The sequence below is a fragment of the Neodiprion fabricii genome, chromosome 7, assembly GCF_021155785.1.
Source record: "Neodiprion fabricii isolate iyNeoFabr1 chromosome 7, iyNeoFabr1.1, whole genome shotgun sequence".
In the NCBI taxonomy this organism is placed as follows: domain Eukaryota; kingdom Metazoa; phylum Arthropoda; class Insecta; order Hymenoptera; family Diprionidae; genus Neodiprion; species Neodiprion fabricii.
In genome coordinates, this window is record NC_060245.1 from 3,073,688 (window position 1) to 3,097,548 (window position 23,861).

Sequence of the window (23,861 nt, forward strand, 5' to 3'; positions counted from 1 at the left end):
AAAAAAAAATGATTTTCGAGATCCGTTGAAAAGAAGAAAGAAGAAAGAAAAAAAAAAAAAACGGATTATATTAGAATATTACAAAAAAATTTACAGCCGATAAAGTCGAATACGTACAAAAGTTGAATACATACGTCCATTATTTATAATCACTGTTCTCTGACTCACTATACTTTCATATATGTGTTGTATAGTTGCTGGTATATAAGTACATGTGAAAATACGTAGTGGTTTAATCTGTAGTATGAAAGTTTAATTTAATGTATGCAGACGATATTCGTCTTCAGCAACGGGACTAAGAATCACGTGAAATACTCGCGGGATTTAAAGCTAGTCGCTTGTCGGGTATACATAATTTATTCGTATATAAATAATGATGGTGATGATAATAATAATTATTTGAAAGAAATTTTGAGAGTAAATGGTCGGTGGAAGGAGGAGGAGAAATTATAAATTAATAATTTCACCTCGTTGTGAGAATTTTTTGACAAGGATTTTAACGTGTGAATAATTAATCGTGGGTGGTTATATTTTTTTGCGTGTGTGTCTACATGTGTGTGTTTTTAATTGTTATAACGTGACAGTTTATCATTTGCTGAGAATAGAAAAAAAAAATTCCGTAAATATCCGGTAAGTCCACCAAATAATATAATCGAGATGATATAAAAATTGGGAATAAATATGCTGGTTAAAATGTATTGCTGATAATGTTACAAGATTGACTTTTTTCTTCACTTTCTCAGTTTTCTGTCATACTTTTTTTACCGCCTGTTTTCACATTTCTGCGACATGAAAACTCCGAAATTAATTTTTACGCGTTTTTCGACTCTAATCGTGCGGAGATACGATTTATAAATTTGTCAGATTTACCAGATTCCCTCATTCTTCGTGAAAACTCGAAATGAAAAAGCAATAAGAGAAAGACCAGTCAATTATCTCTGAATGTGGTTATTCGTTTCATTTTTGGTTCCCTGAATTTTTCTCAATTCGGAAACAACATTCAATTTGTAAAATGTTACAAAGAATGAAAGAAAGCGCGAGTCTCCGAAACAAAGAAAATATTTTAAAACGTACAAGCGCCGAAAATTCCTCCAATAAATTGAATAATTTTATCAAATTAGAAACACGACAATATCGTATACCGATAAAGTGAAGAAAACTGTTTAATAACCAGCCATCGGATGTTAGTGTAAAAAAATAATTCAAGAAATAAGAAAATCCTTAACTTTAAGTACAAAAAAAATGTATCACGCAAAGATTTTAAGGAAACAACGGCAAAAAAAAAATGCTTCAGACTTAATTTCTTCGAAAAACTTTAAACTCAAATGTTGTAAATGAATCGATCGAACGATTTCGGTACAAGAATGAAAAATTACTAGTCGTGAAAAATTAATATTGAATTTTAGAAACATGAAAATAATTGACGATGGTATTAGATACGAATTTAATAATTTTCTTTTTTTTTTTTGTTTTTGTTCTCCTTTTCGTCTTCCAACTTAATCTTCTTTTCGTGAGCCTAGACTCGGTATGTACACACCAATCAGTGGACTTCACTTGCTTACTTGCTTTGTTCTTCGAAAATCATCGCGCAATATTTACATTATATACGTAGTGATCGGTGTATAAATACATATATACATATATATGTTTACGAATCAACAATGGCGGCGAAGAAGATAACCGCAGGGTGCGATTACGTCTTGACGTTTCCTTCACCAGAACCCGGGTTAAAGCCGCGTTATTCATACCTTGTCCGAGATTTTTCAATGCTGTATACAATAATACAATATTAATACAATAATAATTTTCTCTTCCTTTTTATGCATTCATTTCCGTATCAAACAAATCGTCGAAAATTTCAAATATGTGCGCGGCTTAATCCCGCGGTGTGTTTTTGGTGAAAGTGTCCGTCTTTCTAAATCACACATGTAATATTACGCGCAAGCAATTAATCGCATTTGTCTAGTTCTCAGACTCGACAATAATATACTTAGTTAAGTGACCACTGAACTGAGTGATATAACAATGATGAAAGAATCGTCGATACCGGTTGCTGATGAAAAAAGTTGGCTACTTGCTGAATTTAACAACTCCGAACCGACGCGCCAGCGAAGAATCGACAAGATTTACAATTTCCTCAAAGGTAAGTGTGCGCGAATTTAAAAACTACCGTTTTTTTTTTTTATATACGCAACAATTATGTATGTGTGTTGTTGAAAATCTTGTCAGTTTGTACGAAACATTGACGAGCTACTCGAAATCTCTCTCTCTGCTCTTTCTCTCTTTTTGCCTTGCGTTTGTTGTCGTTGTTGTTGTTTTTTTTTCCTGCTTTCAGGAGAAAATTAAATGCAACAAGTATAAAAATTAAACGCGATTGCGAGCCTCGAAAATTTTGAAAGCTTCCATCGATACGATGATACTCTGTAACTGCGAGAAAGTCGCGACCTCTGGTCCGTGGTTTTTTGAACTATGCGCGATATTGTAGAAAAATTTACGAGTATGTTAAGTTTGTAATCGTTTCGGTGGAATTTTAAATGCAACGCGTTATTGTATTATCGTTACACATGGTGGACATTGTAAAAGTGTTCTATTCGTTGTTTTATTTATTGGTTTTTTTTTTTTTTTTTTTCTCTAAAATTGTAACATCGCTCAGGTGTTGGATTTATTTTGCGTGGTGAAAACGAGGAAGAAGAAAAAAATTCTTTTTGTTTTCTAAATCGAATTCAATCCGATTTTGTAAATGCGAAAAACCAGGGAATCTATATTCACGAATCGGAAAAAAATTAAATTGCATGCGGAAAAGTCGCCTATTTGTTTGAACTCAAACTATCGCAAAAGAAAAAAAAAAAATAATAAAATAAGTAAATAAATAAATAATGCATTGCAATGCAATGAAAAATCTCGACAATAATCGGTATCCTATTCTTGGAATTGAATTTAAACCTGACAGATAAGATACCGAGATCTTCGTGTGCGAAACTTGTAACAGTGTTTTTGCCAATGTATTTAAGTACGCTTGTATACCTATGTATCAGAATTGTATAAGACTCGATGATTGCCACAGGTAAACAGTGCAGAAACACGCCTTAAGCTCACAGCGTAAATCACTGGTTTTTTATTTCCCCTCTCGATACACGCGTGCATACATATGTAGAGGTGTAAATTAACAATAATATCTAACAATAAAACCAATAATAATAGTAACAATAAAGATATTTCAAAGGCAGGCGAAAGTTATACTCTGCAAAAAGTGGAAGGAAATTTTTTTTTTTCGTTTTTCTTACGATTTTAAATTAGCCACACGATATTTCTATATCGTACTGTCATAAGAAATATACGTGTACAAAATAGTTCGAACATTGCTCAATTCATAGTTTACAACGTGTACAGAAGGTCGAGAAACGAATTCTTGCTGAATGCTATTTAAAGAATTGAACAATTGAAGAATTGAAGAAAAACCCTGAGGTGTAAAGAATATTCAGACATCAGACCTCGTCATCTACAAATTTCGCTTGAAATTTGTCAGATCAAATCAACCGGGAGCAAATTTGGTTAAAAAGAAAAAATCCAATATCGTATAAAAAATATGTTTCGAAGGAAATTGAAGGAAGAAAAAAAAGATACATGTGTGTTATTTTTTATTTTTTTTTTTTAACTAGTTCGAAATTGATGGCAAAGCGATGATGAAATTTGTCCGATGGAAAATAAATCGATCGAGCTTCCTTGAACGTTTCTTTTTTCTTTTTGTCGTATTTGGTTATTTTTATTTTTATTTTTTTTTTCCGTGAACTATACTTGACACTTCATCGTCTAAACAGCTGCCGCTGTTACGTGGAATATTTAACAAATATGTACATTGAACTACGACAAATCGAATTTACCGTAACGAATTCTATCTAAGAATAAGGCCAAGTTGTGAAACAGCGCATAACTAGACTCTCCCAATGTAACTGACGACGTTTTGTCGACTACGATTATATTGTTATTACCGAAAACTAGGATTACCAGTCCAGTAAATAATTGTCTCGTAATTTATTTGAAAACAATCGTCAATCCCACCGCGCCGAAATTATTATTGAAAACAATAATCGGAAATTTCTTTAACATTGTAAACAAGTTAAAATATTCACAATTCGCTGCTGATTTATGTGATCGAAACACGTTCATTGTCAGACAGAAAAATAAGTGTGCAAGTTTTATGAAAAACAGATGACACGTGTTAATCGATCAGTTTTGATTTAGTGAAGAATATTAAATAAATAAAAATTTACAAGTGCTCATAAGTAAATTTAATATAGCCATAAGGTATAGAATTAATTTACTATTATGAGAGAATAATTTATATGCAGATAATTGTTAGAAGCAACGCGTGTCAAATTCGCCGATCAATTTTTTTTCTTTTCTTTTACGTCTATTAGGTTAATTATCAAAAATCAGAAACATTTTATCGATCTACTAATTGAACAATGAAAAGAAAAAAGCGTTAATCTATCAGTGTGTAATCACGCTAATTGGTTTATAATCAAAGCAATGTTTCAGGATAAATTTGCAGCCTCGATATCATATAAATGGAATGCAAAGTTTTCAAATTATCAATTAAACAGGGAAATAATTATGTAACGACTTGGGAAAATCTCGTCGTTTATACAACGATCGTTAACCCGTGTCGATATCGATTGTCGACATCTAGATACGGTCAGCGATAAATAATTGCCTGCCACAGCTGTGCAATATAAGTGCGACTAATCGTCTAGACTTTGTTGAATAGAAAGGTATTAAGTATGTCAAGGTAGTGGGGAAGACCTTTGTATACTTTTATGCCTTTACGTGGAATATTTTCTAAATTGCACTAAAATTTATATACTAATGCCGCATGTTTTATCGATGCAATTTCCTATCGTACGCAGGGCGAATTTCTAACCAACGAATTGCCCGTCGTCTGCTAAAAACTTGATGCGCATGCGCTACAATTTTTCACAACAGTTATTCGCCACGATGACCAACCGTCGTGAACGTAACCTCAAACAAATTTTCATTTAAATTTAACGACAGTTGGTCAACCTGGCAAACAACTGCGTTCACAAATTTCACACGCATGCGCATTAAATTTTAGCAAACGATCTTTTCGATTAGATCGTTAAAAATTCACTCTTTTACGTCAAGTTTTACGTAAATTCTCTCGATTCCAATTCAACGTGTAAAAAATTCACCCGCGATCAGTTTTCCTTACACCCGGAAAACAAATTTTTATAACAAATTAGAAATTGTTGTTATTGTTATTATTATTCTCTTATAAAAAAATTCTCGTTTTTTTTTTTCTTTTTTTTTCCATTGCTACAAGCTCGCGCAAAACTTTTGCGTGGAATAAAATTTGTAGGAATGAATTGATTTTTATTTATCTTTCTTTCGTTTCTCACGATGCTCAAGTTTCAACCCTGCGTGCTTTAATGGTTGTAATAAAATTAAAGTCAGTGATTGACGGCGATTAAACGGTTTGTTGTACGGATTTTTCAACGAGTTCTCGGAGCCCGATTAAATCTAACACACGTGAAACTTGCGAGCGGGAAGATCGCGCGCGGTTTTCCGTAACGGCAGCGAAGACGCGTTTGCAGGAAATCCTGTTTGGAAAAAAAACTGGTTTTCGCTATCGCGCTAAGCAAACGAGTTTACCTCTTTTTTTTTTTTTTAAATCCACGTACCCATTTTATTTGTAATAATTTTGTCTCATTCCTTCCGTTGTAGAATGTGACTTATATTATATTTATAAAATTTTCCCGTCGTTGTACTAATTAAAAAAAAAAAAAATTGACAAGAATACGCATTTGACTGAAAGAAGAGGGGATGAACAAAAAAAAAAAAAAAAGAAAAAACAAGAAAATTCGCAGACCGTCGAGTTTAACGAGAGAAACTTTTGACCTGTGTGCGTTTGCGTGTGTGTGTGTGTGTGTGCGTGCAAATCGCGACACGGATTGACGGGAGAATTGTGGCGGGAGGGAAGAAAGGTGCAAACTGAGTTCGGATCAGTCAGGTGAGCTCAGGTAAGTACAAAGTATCCATGTACATACATCGGCCTTACTTGCACACAAACGCACGCACGCAGGAATGCCTACGTATGAGCGTTATCTGAACGTGAGCATTCACCAACATGAAGCATAATATAAGGCGTTTATAAGACTATGGCGAAGCCAGTCATTCGAACGTCTGGCGATAGGCTAAACAATCGTCGGTCGTGCAATTAAATTTCGAATCGCGATACGATTCGGAAATATATATATATATATAAATTTTTTTTTTTCAAAATTTCTGTGAACAAAAGTAAGAAAAAAAAAAATAGATAAACAAATACGTGAATAAAAAATTGGTAATTTATTACACACGGGTCTTGGATATATTTTTTATTTATTTATTTATTTTATTTTTTTCCTCATTTTACTGATTCGCGGAACGAGTTTTAACAATTATATACATCAACGGCAGTGCAACTGGTGAAAGAAATATAAGAAAATAATATTCGAAACGAGGATAATAATAATAATAATAATAATAGTAACAACAATAATTGTGGATTTACACAAGTCGGCGATTGTATGTATCAAGATTAATAAATAACGACGGCAGTTTGTTAGAACGAATAATTGAATCAATTGTGTTCTTCGAAGATCTGTGTTACATATGTATATATTATATAATATATACGGTAATCAATGATGATCAATTTTTTGTAATCGAAGTTGTAAATAATGTCTCGATTTCCGATTCTCGAATAAATTGAAAATTTTATTTCACTCAACGAAGAAAGTGGATCTGTTTCTTTTTTAATAATTGGCAAATTCCGTTATAAAGAAAGGATTTTTTAAATAAATTCAAATATTTGATAAACAAAATAAACCAGCTTGGGAATTATAACGAAATATAGTTAAGATGTTGTCGGCTTGGAAAACCTGCTGTAAGTATCACGATAATTCTACAAATAACGTCGCGAAATATATTCATCAAACAGAAAATAGAAAATTGAAAGAACTGTAGAGTATTTAAAAAACGTAGTTTATATAGTTAACGGTTTTTCTTTTTTTTTTTATTTCTAGACATCTTGTTTTGACTTTTAATAATAGTCTCTGTGGATTATTAATTAATTAAACCGGATAGAAGATAAGAATTGAACCGGTTATGCAGATTCAACAATTTCAAATGTTTTTTTTTTTTTTCTATTTATTTTGCGACTTTTTTAAGCCGTGTCGCATTGAGATTTTCTATTTGCCGTTTAAGAATTCGAATTCTGAAGGAAGATAATAATTTTTTTCACACAACGGACGGAACTCTGTTCGACAATTTATATGTATATTTTATTGAAATCTGTGCGTCGTGGAAAATTTTTAATCGCACGATAATATCTCTCTCTCTCTCTCTCTCACTCATATGTCGGTTTAATCCATCTTCACAGATTTCGAATAATTGAAATAGAAAATTATTGTTTAAACAAACGAAAGGAACAAAAAGTATCCAATGATTAAATACCATTTTTAAAGTATCGAAACTTGATGCATGGAAATGTTTAATGTAAAATTACGATTTTTCAAAGTAAAAAAAAATTTTTTTTTTTTTTTTCTTCAATACGAATAAAGTTTCTGTATTCAAATTTTTTTTATATTTGACAGACATTATTCAACATTTCACTGTAATCCAGTCAAAAAAGCTGAGCGTTTATTTTACGTACCGATTTTTCGAAATGTCGTAAAAATCAGTTTTCACGCAATCTTGAATATCCCGAAACTCGTGGGCTTAAAAAATTTATACGACGCGTCGATTCGAAGGAAAGCAGATTAAGTTGGCAAATCCATATGTATAAAAAAATTTATCATCTCCCTTCAACCGTTAGAATTGAATTCATATTACAGGTTAATCGAACGGCGAATATAAAAACTGAATGTCGCACCGCTTAAAAAAATCGCACATCGATTTCCTTTCACGAGGTTAAATATTGCGTCATAAACTATGATTTTACGAAGTGGGAGATGGGGGGGGGGGGAATAAACATGTTTTTTTAAATATTATATATATATATATATATTTATTTATTCTTGTTCTTAATGCAGAGTTATTTCTTTCATCGTTTACACGCTTATTTAATATTTCTCGTACTTTTCCCTGCCTCGAGCTATTTGACTCGCGGATTCGAGCGGTGAACTCGATATTCAATTCCATACTAGTTTCGAAAACTTACGCGTTCCAGTAAATGTTCAGATGCTTGAGTATGTATTTTTTTTTCTTTCTTTCTACTCGCGTTCTGCTCGATTTGTAAAATAAATAGAAAAGAGAAGGAGAAAGAAAAATAGAAAAAAAAAAAAAAAAAACCCTCGCGAAGCACAAATTAACACCGTTTTTACCTATTTTTCTTTACATCTGTTGAATAAACAATCGATTACAATTGTTGTACACTTATGAGGCATGTTGTATAAGTATTTAATTTTTTTTTTTTCTTCATACTGTTATTATTATTATTATTTCGTCTTCCCTTTTTTTTTTTTTCTTCACCCGTTGTATAATTATATCGAAATCTTTCCGAACATCCGCATCGTATTTCAATGGGTATAAATTTCTCAGGTGCCCCGATACCCCAAAGATGGGTTTTCGCCTTGATGGGATTCATCGCGGTAGTGAACGCGTTCACTATGAGAATATGCTTGTCATTAGCTATCACCGAGATGGTCGTCGAGACCGATAGCTCAGAAATCACTGACGAAACTTGCCCCTCGACAAATTCTACAAGCACAACCAACAGCGCCGTGGGTACTTACGAATGGGACGAAAGTTTGCAGGTACACACATACACACACACACACACACACGCATATAATATGTATCTCTGTATTATAACGAAGACTAGAAGATAATGAACTGTGAAATCGTATAAACTCGATAAATTGTTACATTTCCTCGAATTTTTATTTTGTCCACAAAAAATTAGATTGGCAGAGGAAATGAGAGGAATGCATAATATTAGCGAAAGAAAAGAACAACGACTTTTTACACGATTTCAAATTTAACCTTGAAAAAATTTTGAAAGAGTTTGGTTATGAAAAAAGTTATCAGAGATCTTTTTTTTGTAGACCATTAAATTCCGTAAAAAAATATGCATCGTATACATTTATGTGTATTGCCCCGTTGCTGAGTTACAAAATTGAGAAATAACTACGATTATTTTATCATGTTAATTAAATTGGAAAATGGTTAATTGCGTTCAGGAAACATTAAATATTAATATTGAAGACTCGAATCATAACATACGTGTTATTTCCTCTTTCTACAACTATTGAATACGTGATATTAAAACAGAAAATCACTTTTACTTTTGACTGAGGGATATTCAATAAATTTATTTAATTTATATCAACGTTTTATTTACACTGAGAAAAATTTCATTTGTTACAGTAACGAGAAAAATTCAGTAAAACAGGTATCGTTGAACAAAAAACTGTTTCAATATTGTCGGAATCACGAAAATCGAGGTACGCGTAACCATTTTGCGCTATCGTCGATCCTTTTTTGGTAATTGCAACGCAAAATATTATAGGTGTTTACCGCACAGTGATAATATTCGAGATTAGTTGAAGATTTCACGTAAAATGTCACAGCTGGTATTGATAAGAATCGCGGATACGTGTGTAAAAAATATTTATCGCGTGCTTCATATTACACGTTACGCAACAACTACTTCGGTCAGGGATTCAAATTCCATTATATTACACCGTAAACGAGTCGGAGGACGCTGTCACATATTTTGCAGTAAAACACTCGCCACGGTTTGGTAGATAAGATCACGCTTAAATCCAAGATCGTAAAGCTAGGGCAGCTGTAAATTATAAGAGAAGAGAAAAACGATGATGTGTTGCATAATAGCCGGATTCTTCCATGGCATTGTGGAACGTTGAAAAAATGTCACGTTTTCGAAACACGTGTTGTTGTTATGCTGGTATTTAAAACGTTGTTTTTCTTTCTCATTATTATATATGTATATATTTATATATATATATATATATATTTTTTTCTATTCTTTACACTTTAATTTATCGCAAAACAAAACAGAGAAGGAAAGATATGCCGTTTCGAAAAAACCTGTTTTTCGTATCGAATACAAAGATGCGTTTCAACTCGCTGATTTTTAAACGCTCAATATTATATAACACGTAAAGGTGAACAATTTTTTTCTCTAACAATAAGTAAAAATTGGTTTATTGTTTTCCTTCTTTAAACGAGAAATTGCTATGCATCTATAACGCAGGAATAATTGCGTCTGAATTTGGTTAGGAAAAAATCGTATCGTCGGTGAATTTTTGGTGTTTTTTTCTTTTTTTTTTTTTTTCGTCTGTTTCAAACCTCAGCGAGATTATTAAATGCAAAAAGTTTAGTTTTTATGACAGAAATTAACCAAGCTCTTAACGTGTTGTAAAAATTTTTTATACGGTATAACTTGCACAGGTGTAGAGTATGTACATATTTGACTGTCGAAACTGTAAAATATTATAATAATAATAATTATAAAACAGTCCAGCATAGCCTGCTGCGTGATTCAGTTTTTTATTCCACGTGTTTTTGTCACACTTGAAATTAAGGTAAAGGAAAGATTTTTTGATCACTAGTCTCGGAAACTTTGCAGGTATTTGTCGTTTTTTTTTTTTTTTTTTTGTTTCTTCATTTTTATTTACAAATTTCATAACAAGTAAAGTTGAAAATAAGCTGTATTAACAGATTTCTTAGAGCCATTTTTGTACGGACTCGATGGCGTGTTTTTGTTTCTAGAATATTACAGATATATACAGTATACATACGGTATGATAATGAGTATCTATGCGTGATCGATAAAGTCTGCCAGACTTGAAAAGAAACTGCTGTTCAAATATGTAAGTAAAAAAAAAAAAAAAAAAAAAAAAAATGAAACCACAAAGATGCAGACAAAAGAAAAAAAGAACAAATTCGAATGAAACGAATCGCAAATAATTGCATGCGTTGATACGTGCTTGAGTGTGTTTTATGGATAGGTGAAGTTGTTTAACAGGTTGTCAGCAGTAAGAAAATAAAAATTACCAAAATAAGTACAGTGGAATTTTGTGCGCATAAATAATCGAACGGAATATTTTATCACGGTATCAATATCAACGGAATTAATTAAAAGCACAAGTATACTATTAACGAAAAACAAAAAGTTATTTATTATAGTCGCGAGAATAAATTTCGCGAATATATATATATATATATATATATATATATTTCACGATCAGAAGTTTGAGTTCAGCGAAAAATTTATTCTCGCGACTATAATAAATAACTTTTTTTTTCGCTAACAGTATACTTGTGCTTTTAATTAATTCCGTTGATATTGATACCGTGATAAAATATTCCGTTCGTCAAAATCGTAAAATGACCGTGCCACTGTCCAAAAGTACTTTCAGCCAAGCTAGGGCTTAATAAATATCGTACATATTTTTCATCGACTTATTTCGCCGCGAGACGGGCTTTGAGGTTATGTTTTGCCAATTATTCGACGAACGTTAATTCATACGATAATTTAACGGTCCTATCCGACCGTAACACTTTACCACCTAACACCAAAACAATGAATTTGAAAACAAAAAATCTTGAATAAAATCCATGTCTTAAAAATCCTAAAATCCGTCACGTGACACGTGCGGGCTTGATACACGTCTCGAAAAACAAATTGTTCCGAATTAAAAAGATGAAAGAAACCGTAAAAAAAAAAAAAATCTATAAAAACCAAATATTGTTTTATTCCGTTTTACAGCACCACCCTAATTCCACCTTTCTCTCTCGCTCCCGCAGGGTATAATCTTATCATCGTTCTATTGGGGCTACGTGATAACGCATCTGCCGGGTGGCCAGCTGGCCGAACGTTTCGGTGGAAAGTACACTCTGGGTCTTGGCATTCTGTCTACGGCTATATTCACCCTGATAACACCATTGGTGGTCGAAGAGTTCGACGCTACGGGTCTGATAGTACTTCGTTTCCTGATGGGCCTCGGCGAGGGCACGACATTTCCGGCGTTGAATTCCCTGATATCGAAATGGGCGCCGCCAGCCGAGCGTTCAAAAATCGGTTCGCTGATTCTTGCCGGTGCTCAGATCGGCACCGTTGTGGCGAACGCGCTGTCCGGAGTACTTTTGCAGTACTCGTCGATCGGTTGGCGCTCGGTTTTCTACGTCTTCGGCTCGATCGGCGTCGCGTGGTTCGTCGTCTTTGTCCTCGTCTGCTACAGCACACCCGACGATCACCCGTTCGTCTCCGATCGCGAGAAGAAGTACCTTCACGATAACATGCACGAGCACACCCACAACAAGTTCCCACCCACGCCGTGGCGCCACCTGCTAAAATCGGTACCGCTATGGGCCCTGGTCGCCGCCTCGGTCGGTCACGACTGGGGTTTCTTCACTATGGTTACCGACCTACCAAAGTACATGAGCGGGGTGCTCAAATTCTCGATAAAAACGAACGGCCTCCTTACCGCTCTGCCGTACCTCTGCATGTGGTGCGTCAGCATCGGTTCGTCCTGGATCGCCGATTGGATGATAAACGAAAAGATAATGACCAGGACCAACGTGAGGAAGATGTTCACAACCATCGCATCCGTTGGACCGGCCTGTTTTCTCATCGCCGCCTCGTATGCCGGATGCGATCGTTACGTCGTCGTCACACTTTTTACCGTCGGTATGGCGCTGATGGGTACTTTCTACCCTGGTATGAGGGTGAACTCGCTTGATCTCAGTCCGAACTACTCCGGAACCGTTATGGCTATCGTGAACGGGACTGGCGCGCTTTCTGGGATCATAACGCCTTATATCGTCGGCATTTTAACGCCGAATCAGACAGTGAACGAGTGGAGACTAGTCTTCTGGATCATATTTGGCGTCTTCATTGTTACCAATACCGCGTTTCTTTTCTTCGCAAGTGGGGAGGTTCAGTACTGGAATGATCCGGAATTTCTTATCAGGGATACCGAGGGGAGGAAGAATAAAAAGGAAGGGGATGTTGCTGCTGCTGCTGCTACTGTCGAACGCGGGAAAAACGATGTCAAAACGTGAATAACGATCAAACGACGAGTTTCAACGTTTAGAACAAGTTTTTTTTTTTTTTTTTTTCACCTACGTTTTACCCACTTCCGATTTTCATCGCGGTTGTTAAAATCGTAAAATTGATATTCGGTTTTGCCTACTAGCCGTAACTCTTTTTACAAACGGTCGTCGTGCTTTGGGCGAAAAAAGTATAATTGTAACGAGTGAAATTTGAAAGTTGATTCATTCACTTTTCTTCTTTTTTAACGGGAAAATTTCTTTTTTCCTTTCATCAAATTGCGCTGTACAAACAATATCAGAAGACGAATGTATGCATAAATAAACAAAGAGTATTGTTGTAATATGAACTATTGTCAAGCTAGTCAATGACGAAAAATGTTGAACGTTCGTCATTTAGTTGTATATATGTATGCGTATATTTATAATATATACATATAATGTAACGTAAGGGTAAATCCGAAAGGTATAAATATCTCTCAGTATTCTCACCGCGTTTTAAAATTATTCACATGTAGTGAATTAATCATCCAATAACCATATAAATGTATGCAACCCATGTTATAAATTGTTCACCAACTTCCCTGTAATTACATTCGATATATTATGTAATATATAAGTTTAATAACATTCTACAGTTTTGGTATTATTAAAAATAAATGAAAAAAAAAAAACAGAATAAACAATTTCACATACATATACACCAAGTGAATATAAATAGTAAAAATGTATTAACACGCGAAGAGAATTAAAAAGAATTGAAAGATACAATTTAAAAACAAAAACTATGCAATGTTCACTAGAGTACATATATCATGAACTTTTTTTAAAATTATTATTCGTAATATTTTTAAGAATATTACGGAAAATACGTGATATTTATTTGTTTAATCGCTGCGTTCGGTATTCACGGAAAGATATTAATAGAAGCTGTGTAATTTTTTATTACACCGAGTGGTTGTGAGATGTAACATGAGATTATCAGAAACGTGTTTCCGTTAATTTTATTCCCGAAGTAATCGTTCACGATGGATGATCGTGTGTTTTTTACCTCTCGATTTACGTCGATTCGTTAAATCTTGCCGTACAGCACCGACTTTGCAACCGGCAATAAGATGATTGGAGATAAAATTTATAATTTGGTTGCCACGGTAGTTGAATTTATTTACTTTTTTTCTCATTTTTTTACGGTATGTGATGTAATAAAACCGATAACGGATATGAATAAAATTTACAACCTTTTCGAGTGACGTTATATAACAAACCCTAGCTAAAGCCTCGATGACTTACGGTGGCTAATCCAAATTACAACCGATAATACTTGACGATATAATTTAATTTATGATTTTTACAATTATAACAATTTCTCCATCGCATTTCGATAAAACAGCGTCATTTTCATCGGAGGATATTTTCTGACCGAAGAAGCGCAAGAAAGTGAAAATAAACAACTCAAGTTGACGGGCGAAACGGGAAAAAGATGGATTAAAGAAAAAAAAAAATCAAGCAAATCTAACCGTTCGCATGGCAAATTAGACTACTGTAATAAAAATTGATTAGCAATCATTGAAACGTTGAATTTCATCAAATTTCTGAAAAACGATTCAAGATATTCTCGATATTCTCGATTTTATAAAAATCAAAGTATTTCTTTAACGCGTGATTCCTTGTACATCGTAATATCGGGTACAAAATTTAGGATAACATTTTTATTTATATTGTAAATTTTCTCTTCAATTTTCGCAAATTCTATTTATAGCAAAAAAAAAAAAAAAAAAAAAAACAAATAAAAATTACATATCGAGCAAAACTTGATTGATCAGATTTCTACCGTATCTGCACGGTTCACGTGACTCAGAATTGACATTCAGGTTGTGTGTTTCCGTCATAAATAAAGCGGTAAAAATAAATCCGAGGATGAAACGTAAGCAGCGACGGATCTGTCAGAACAAACAATAATTAATGGTCGGCACGTGACACATATATATATATATAAACGTAGATGCAAAGAGGGGGGGGGGGGGGGGGGGGGGGTGATGATACAGGAGATGCAGGAAATAGTCGAGTGCATTATGCGTTTTGTCATAGCGCAAATCGCGATGTATACACGGTAGAAAATATTACTCGTGCAATAGTTAAGATTAGGTAAGACGAGCTTTGGGTAATTAAAATTTTTACTACGTATATACGTACACTAGCGTCTGTATTTATATGTATGTTAAACACCGAAAAGCGCAGTGCTGTTATCTAACATTACGCAGCTCCCCGCACTCGAGTCACGCTCTGTAATTCAAATGTAATCTGAATAACGTTTTGTGATATTCAATCAAAAAAGTTTCAAAGTCCCGAAAGTTTCCCCGAGATTTTATCAAATTTTTAATTACAAGTTTACTATCAGATACGGGTACGCGTAGATTGGAACATTTAAAAAATATTAAAAGATATACGATGTTCGTATCGTGTTTTATTTTTCAGGATCTCTCCGAGTAAGTTTTAATTTAATTATTTTCAAAATTGTTGTAAATTTTTTCACATATGAATGTATAATTTATACCCGAGAATTACACAAGTAATTGTGTATAAAAAAAAAAAGAATAGAAAACGTTCCAAGGAATAAGATCTAATTCTGGTTACCTTGAACTAAATAATTGAAAATGTACGTGTGTGTGTGTGTGTGTGTGTGTATATATATATATACGTATTTGCCAAAACAATTTGACAAAAACCGTGCGATTATACGGAGAGACGTTTTTCCCCGTGTATCTGCAATGTCCTTGATTAATTTACCGTCGTTGCTGTCGTTTCGCAGTTTTTAAAAACCGTAATTCAAAAATAATCAACATTAAAAGAGTACAGTTTTCAGATTTCGGAATTTCGGTTTCAAATTCGATTTTTTTTAAAAACTTGTCACTCTCCGTTTCAATCGGTCACATTTAATTTTGGCAAAATAAATAACTGTTGAAGCCGTTTTCGAAGATGATTATTTAAAGGCACCAACTATTTTGTCATACCGGTGCGATAACAACGATGACAGTTGACTATTACGAAAACCTTGAGATTTTTGTTTACATATTTTATCTAAGGTATTTTCAACCCAGTTTCAATATACCGTTTTATATACACGATATACCCGGCACAAAAGCAAGTCACGACACAATTCACGAACACAAAGTCATAGTTGTTATTTGTGTTTTTTTTTTTTTTTTTGTTTTTCATTTTTTTTCTACTCGCCTTCTCCCGGTCAATACTTGGAATGACTTAGCAACAATTGGTAAGAAAATTATTCCACTAGTTTGATTAGATAGTCGATTCTATTCCAGATTTACGAATAAATGATCACGGTTGTTCTGCTTTTTCAGTTTCAATGTAAACATTTTTTCTTTTTCCTCCATAAGGTTAGAAAAATTAATAATACTGAAGTATTTCTTGTCGATAATTTACATTTCTGCTCATTCGATGAACTGGATAATGATTTTGAATTGAAAATTGATCGAAAGCTCTACCCTAAGATATGTGTTGAAAAAATTCAAAAAAAAAAGTGATGAAAGTTCTTAAAGGGGATTAAAGAAACGACCAATTCTTGAGGAGTGAAAAATGACAGGTGTGAGAAAAATTTTATTTTGCCTCCAGGAATTATGCAGAAACGAGAAAAACACGACATTGAAATTCCAGCCAATGAACAAACAATTAATAATATTCATACGACGAGGTAGACAATGAGATGAGAAACGATAATGGCAGGATAATTGGTTGAAAATTGGTTTGACGTATAAATTACTTGAATGGTTTTGAAACCTTATATATGGTTAGGCATTTTCTTTCCAGCAGAAAATAAATCATACGAAAGATGATGAAGTCGGTCGACGCGCGTCAGTGAATAAAGCCGGAACAAAGTATGGAGGAATCCTTGGAAACGGAGTCAATGCTGAGCAACCAAAATGAAATGTATGTCACCTCGAACAGAGCGACAATATCTTGGGTCTTATTACGCTGGATAATTACCGAAAGGTGTGCCGGAGCGAAACGTTTTCGGATAACTTATTGTATAGGCGAGGCGAGGAGAGGCCGGAAATCGGCACCGATCGACCGGATCGGGATATATGCATATACGAAACCGAGAAACTCACGTGAGAAGCCTTCCAGTCGTTAAACAGTTCCGGAATCATCGACTCGGAGGTCGTTACCCACATTTGGCGATCCGCGATCGTCACGAAATTCGATACCGATCATCGATTTAACGTTGATTCAACGCCCCGCGGTCAGTGCAGTAGCAATGAGCATCAGTGGGGATTGAAAGATGCAGATCGAGATGATGATACCCCCTCATTTATTGGCGATATTGAATTCTGGCTGTAAGTAACGATATTCATCAGATTTCTACAATTATCTTAAAGACATCGGTCTCAAGTTTTAGCGATGATTGGCTAATTTTTTATTTCGTGCACATTACGCTTGGCGATTTTTATCGCCGAAAGAAAATCGGCGCCGATCTTGAAAAGAATTTCGACGATTTTTCACGGAATTATTCCGATTTTGTTCCAATGATCGATTTGTCACCGATCATGAAACTTGTGAGAAGTGTATAAATCGTTAAGCGAGGAATTAGGTTCGACAGTTTTAAAAGATTCCGTTCGATTTCAGTGATCTCGATGATTTATCGGATATTGGTGATATTTTTTAGTTACCTGCAATGAAATTCAAAAGTGAAATCTCGTGTATGAAATCACCATGACAATTCATAGCAATTTCATGAACTTGTGTCGGATTTCAGTGAGAGAAACATCGTGTATAATATTAGTGGGTTCTACAAGTTAAAAAAAAAAAATCTACAACAATTTTCAGGTAAGTTGTAAAATACTAGCAAAAACTTTGTATCAAGATTCTGTGCAATTCTAAATTAATTTGTGAGATATTTCTGTAAAGAATATTTACAAACTTAAAATGCAATTCTCTTTTTAATACCGTAAAAAGTTGGTAAGATCGGTAAGGAATTTAGAACATAATTTTACAACAATTACTGATCATAAATATTCCCTGCGATCTCGGAATAATTCACGATGTTCGAAATTTATCGCTTTCGAATTGATGGAAGAACTGCGAAATATGCTTAGGAGGATGTTTGAATCGTTCAAATTAAAATTCTCCGACGCACGCGTAATAGGAATTCACAACACGAATCAATTCCAAATTTCTTTGGGATTAGTGCGGCACTAAAATCTATTAGATTCCTGCGATTTCATATTTTTATCAGAAGGTATATTCTCTAAATCTCTCAGAATTCGAAATGAAATTATAGTCGTACTTGCAATTCATGCCGAATGTTCTGTGACACTGGAATTTCTGTAAATCCGTGAGAATTCTGAAGGAATTCCAAAAGCAATTCCACATTCTCATGAAACGATAATGGAATTTTCAAAATCCATAAGAATTTGACATAAATTCCAAATGCTATTCCATTATTCTCATCAAATGCCACTTTAATCCTCCGAATCCCTTGAAATTATGAATAAAATTCTAATGCAATTGAAAATTCCCATCAGATGATTCTTGGATTCTCTAAATATGGACTGGCATTTGGAAATGATTCCAAATTCCCACAAATAAAAATGGATTCATCGGAAATTCAGATCCGTTCTATCTCCGGATTGATCCGGAAACATTAAAGAAAAGTACACCAAGATTGCCTGAATTTCAGTGATCGCAGCGATGCACGGTTCGGCCGAATCTGCGCCGGCATTGTTTGCCTCGAATTTAACAGATTTGGGTTAACTTGGCATATCGGCAGCGCGATCGCTGCTCGACACGGTGGTGGGTAAGACGTTGTTCCAGATGAAGGCTCGCGGTGTCCTCGGCCGATATATAATGGGAAATAAAATGCGGCTCGATATCGCCGGCTAAAGATTATACGATTATAACTATAATATATATAGTTTGCGGACGCAGACAACGCGCGACGATCGGATCTAAACATCTTTATTACAGCTCTTAATCATCCAGAATGTTGGTACTTGCACACTGCAACCTCTGTCATATGCACGTTATGCGATTGCACAAGAGTAAAGAGGCGGCAGTGCGGTTAATAATCAATAATCAACCTGCAATCCTCGCATTATTTCCAGATCCCTATTACCTGTTACTATCGTTGTCTAATACCATGTGTATCGCTCAGTGTGTTCATGGAACAAGCCGTATACTGAGAAAAATCCACGCGTCACTTTTCCGCAAAACTGATTGACTGATAATCGCGCGATTGCGTTTAATGCGAAATCCGATTTCCTTTTGTTTATTTAAAAACTTCTTTCCGATTCTACTTTCCGTCTACACACATGACCTGGTATCTTCAAACTATACACGCAATGGTGTGTTGTTTTCGTTGTTGTTCGTCGTCTGCCTTTGGATCGATACCTTGGCCTGATCCATCTAGATCCAAGATTTTTATCTTTCGAAGATTCTTTCGTTATTTGAATCAATTTCATTCTCTCTTTTAATCCAATTCCTTTATCTCGATAACAACGTTATTCCGTTTGTCAGATGATGACGGAGGAGGTGAATTCTTTCTTTGCATTGCGAGAATGACGAGGAAAAAAACACAAGAAGTTCTCTAAAATTGCTAACTATACGTTTATGCACCGTCGCATAAAATTAGCCAATACATGTATACGTATACTTGGGTTAAAAATGTGTACAGCAAACGTGGAGTGAATGGTTTAGAACCCGCGTCACTAGCTGGCGCGAATCGCTAGTATATACCTGCCTGTTCGAATGCCATTATTTCGAAGGTGGTAAACGCGCATAAAACGGTGTACCGACGAAGGGGCCGGCGTGCATTATAACTCCGAAGAAACAACTCGGTTGCACAGATAAGAAGAAGCCGTCGAGGAACTGTGATCAATTAGTCGTGCGAGTCGGTCCAATTCATAGCCAGTGAATTTCATTCGTATACAATCGTCACTATCGCCGATTGTTTTCGATTTCGTAGTGTCAAAATTTCACTGAAAGGAACAGTGGAGAAAAACGGAGACAAAGAGAGATAGAGAGAGAGAGAGAGAGAGAAAGAGAGAGAGAGAGAGAGAAAGCGAGGAAAGGAAAATTGAACACCCTGGGGGTGTCGCTATCGGAATGTTGTACATTTGGAAGACCTGTTGTAAGTAACGATACTGTACTTTGATCGTGTTATGTAGTGTCAATTTTACGCGATGACAAGGTGCAGTGAATTTTTTAATTTTCGAGATTCTTCTTTTATCTACCGTTGTTTGTGTACCGCCACTTTGTCGGTGACCGTGATCGGGATCGCGTTGCAATGACACTGTGTGGACGAAAAACCGTGAAAACACTGCGGGGATCGGGTGTTTGGAACAGAGTCGATAATTCGATCACAAGGTGTTATAATTTAACGTGGAGAAAAAGATGAGAGCTTGCAGAAATGTCACGTCGCGTTATTTCCGAGGACGCAATAAGACAGCTCGGTTGTTTCCGGTCTAGAAATTACCTAATCATGACATTGCCTCGTGCCGTTTCATTAAGCAGGTTTACCCTGGATGTCTAAATAGTATTGAAAGAACGTGTGTTCGCGTAGATTGATACCAAAGACGATCAAAGCATTCCATGACTGCTGACGTAACTGTCGATCGGTTGATCGATCGTCGTAACCGACAGTTTACCGACGATTATTGTAACACTTCTGGTGGACACTTACAGGCGCTCCGATTCAGCAGCGATGGGTATTCGCAGTGATGGGATTCTTCGGAATCATGAATGCCTACACCATGCGAACCTGCTTGTCTCTCGCCATAACCGAGATGGTGAACAAAACAAAAAATATCCATACCGCCACGACTGACGATTTCGTCTGCCCTTCGAGCAACGCAACTTCCGTAACCAACAGTCCCAAAGGAAGCTATGATTGGGATGAATCGTTACAGGTGAGAGAACGAGACGGTTTTCATATTGAGTTTCGGGGCTCTTCAAGTCCATGGTCAACAATTCTTGTCTCAGTGTTTAGCTATTTCCATCCTATAAGGAGTCATGGCCGTTCGTTTGCATTCTCGAAAGTGTTGGTGCTAAAATAAAAGCGTCGAGTCCACTGTCTTGCAGTTTTTCGTACAGTGGTTAAAATTTCTACAGTTTGAATAATGGTACCGGTGAAATTAGGAAGCCGATGTAGACTACCGTAGAATACACCATCTGTAGATACTTACAAGCAAGTCAAATCACTCCCTGACGTTCCTTACTTTGGAAGGTGGTTTCAACCCCTTAAAGTGTTTAACGACGTACAAGAAAAGATACGTGTCGCTTAGTTTTTAGTCTACTATGACATATTGCAAAAGAAATGAAATCGGAGATATCGACCTGGGATCGACCTTCCTTGTTAGTGTTAGATAAACCGAAAATCAGGATCTATAAAATTCGACGTTGAAATTTTCTTCCAACATTTAACGGTGATAAGGGATTTGACCACTACTTTACCCAACAGGGTCTGATCCTGTCAAGTTTCTTCTGGGGCTACGTTTTGACGCACATACCGGGAGGTGTGATGGCGGAGAAATTCGGCGGCAAGTATTCACTCGGTCTCGGAATCCTGTCCACCGGAATCCTGACTTTACTGACACCATTGGCGGTCGAATCGGGAGGAGCGACTGCCTTGATAGTGCTACGTTTCTTCATGGGTCTCGGTGAGGGCACGACATTTCCGGCTGTTAACGCACTTCTCGCCCAATGGACGCCACCTTCGGAGCGTTCCAAGATCGGAGCGATGGTGTTCGCCGGTTCTCAGATCGGCACTGTAGTGGCGAACGCTTTGTCCGGTGTTCTGTTGCGATACTCACCGTTGGGCTGGCGCTCTGTATTCTACGTTTTCGGTTCGCTCGGCGTCGCCTGGTTCATGGTCTTCGCCGTCGTCTGCTACAGCAACCCTGACGTGCACCCGTTCATATCGGACAAGGAGAAGAAGTACCTCCACGAGGCAATGGCGGCGCACACTCATCGACGCATCCCACCGACCCCATGGCGCCACATCCTGACTTCCGGACCGCTCTGGGCCCTGATAATAACCCAAATCGGTCACGACTGGGGCTTCTTCACGATGGTGACCGACCTCCCGAAGTACATGAGCAGCGTTCTGAAGTTCTCGATAGCCTCGAACGGCCTCCTCACCGCTCTTCCGTACCTCTGCATGTGGTTCGTCAGCATCGCATCCTCCTGGCTAGCTGATTGGATAATAAACACCGGACTGATATCTCGCGGAAATGCGAGGAAGCTCTTCACAACCGTAGCCTCGATCGGACCTGCCATATTTTTGGTCGCCGCTTCGTACGCCGGATGCAACAACGTCCTCGTCGTCGTTCTCTTCACCATCGGCATGGCGCTGATGGGCACCTTCTACTCGGGCATGAAGGTCAACGCGCTTGACCTCAGTCCCAACTACTCGGGCACCCTTATGGGACTTGTAAACGGCATTGGCGCCCTCTCCGGCATCGTCACGCCTTATCTCGTCGGCGTATTGACACCCCACCAAACCGTAAACGAGTGGAGACTCGTATTCTGGATAGTTGCCGCTGTCTTCATTGTCACCAATCTTGTATACGTGCTATTCGCAAGCGGTGACGTCCAGTTTTGGAACGATCCGGAATTCCTCGCCAAGGAACAAGCGGAAAGGAAATCCGGAACCACGGATCTTCCGAAAACTGTCCACAGCACCAACTGACAACGAAAATCATCGCATATAATCGCGATGAACTCTTTCGCTCTCTTTTTACCCAATGTCATTATCTCTCTTTGTTATATACGATGATGGTGCTAATTGTGTTATTATTGCAGTACGCTAATGTTAAATGGTAGTTAAATTTATAAATATAATCTTTCTTCAAGACAGCGCTTACCTTAAACGTCTTCAAAACGACGTTTAACCAAAGCTTCTACACGTCTCAAAGTCACGAAAGACATTTTTCGAATATAAAGATGTCTTTTCGTTGCCAAAGAAAATCTTTTTTACACTTTAAGTTTCACGCTGTCCGAATTCTCAGTCTGTGAATGACTATGTTTCGTAATCTCTAATTCGACTGACAGTTTATTACACATCGCCATATTATAATCTCAACATCGTACGTGGGTGTCATTTTTCTGATTTTAAATTTCACCGCGTCGTTGAACAAAGCTCATGAAAAAATCTATTTCATCTTTTCTTTCAAGCCTTGTAAAACCTTCTTCTATTTTGAAATACTCTGACAATATTCTCGCAAAAGCTATCAATACAATTGCTTTTATAACGTAATGACGTTTATCGATGTACAGTACTGTACATCCGTTATTATACTTTCTTTTTTATTTTTTTTTTCTTCACTCCCAAATTTAGGTCAATGGTATAAGTGAGACATGTAAGATTGGATACAAATGTACAAAGTGCGAAATTTCGCGCAAGCAAAGCAAGCTCTGTTGACACACATGTACAAAAACGAAAACAAAGAATATTAAAAACTGAAATTCCATAATCCACGTTCATAAAAATAGACCTGACAACTGTTCAAACGTTTTTCACAAGCCGTTTGCAAACGTCTAAACCATATTCTCACGTGCGTAGATATGCTTAAATTAGCATAACATGTATCGTTTAATCGTAGAACCGAAATTGCCAACTGATCTAAAGACCCAACTTTTGAATTGCTACTACAGAAGATAGTTATCGCCGATCTTAAGCACCTCGATATAATACGACGAGACGGATAATATGACATGTTAATACCTGCTGGCAATAACTTGCGTCACTGTGAGCATTAAAAAAAATT

The 23,861-nt window shown here is 36.1% G+C and overlaps 1 protein-coding gene across 4 annotated transcripts; it reads left to right on the top strand.

The window, feature by feature from the left end:
- The first annotated feature begins 1,805 nt into the window (after positions 1 to 1,805).
- On the top strand, positions 1,806 to 23,567 carry LOC124186700 (putative inorganic phosphate cotransporter). 4 transcript variants are annotated; one of them, XM_046578598.1, is made up of 3 exons: positions 1,806 to 2,143; positions 20,779 to 21,002; positions 21,554 to 23,567. In XM_046578598.1, exons 1-3 carry the CDS (start codon positions 2,026 to 2,028, stop codon positions 22,781 to 22,783), a joined length of 1,572 nt encoding a protein of 523 aa, XP_046434554.1. In that variant the 5' UTR covers positions 1,806 to 2,025; the 3' UTR covers positions 22,784 to 23,567. The 4 variants fall into 4 exon arrangements, with proteins under 4 accessions (XP_046434554.1, XP_046434553.1, XP_046434556.1 ...); XM_046578597.1 differs by lacking the exons at positions 20,779 to 21,002; positions 21,554 to 23,567 and adding exons at positions 8,602 to 8,816; positions 11,836 to 14,893; XM_046578600.1 differs by lacking the exons at positions 1,806 to 2,143; positions 20,779 to 21,002; positions 21,554 to 23,567 and adding exons at positions 6,412 to 6,946; positions 8,602 to 8,816; positions 11,836 to 14,893.
- The last annotated feature ends 294 nt before the right edge of the window (positions 23,568 to 23,861 follow it).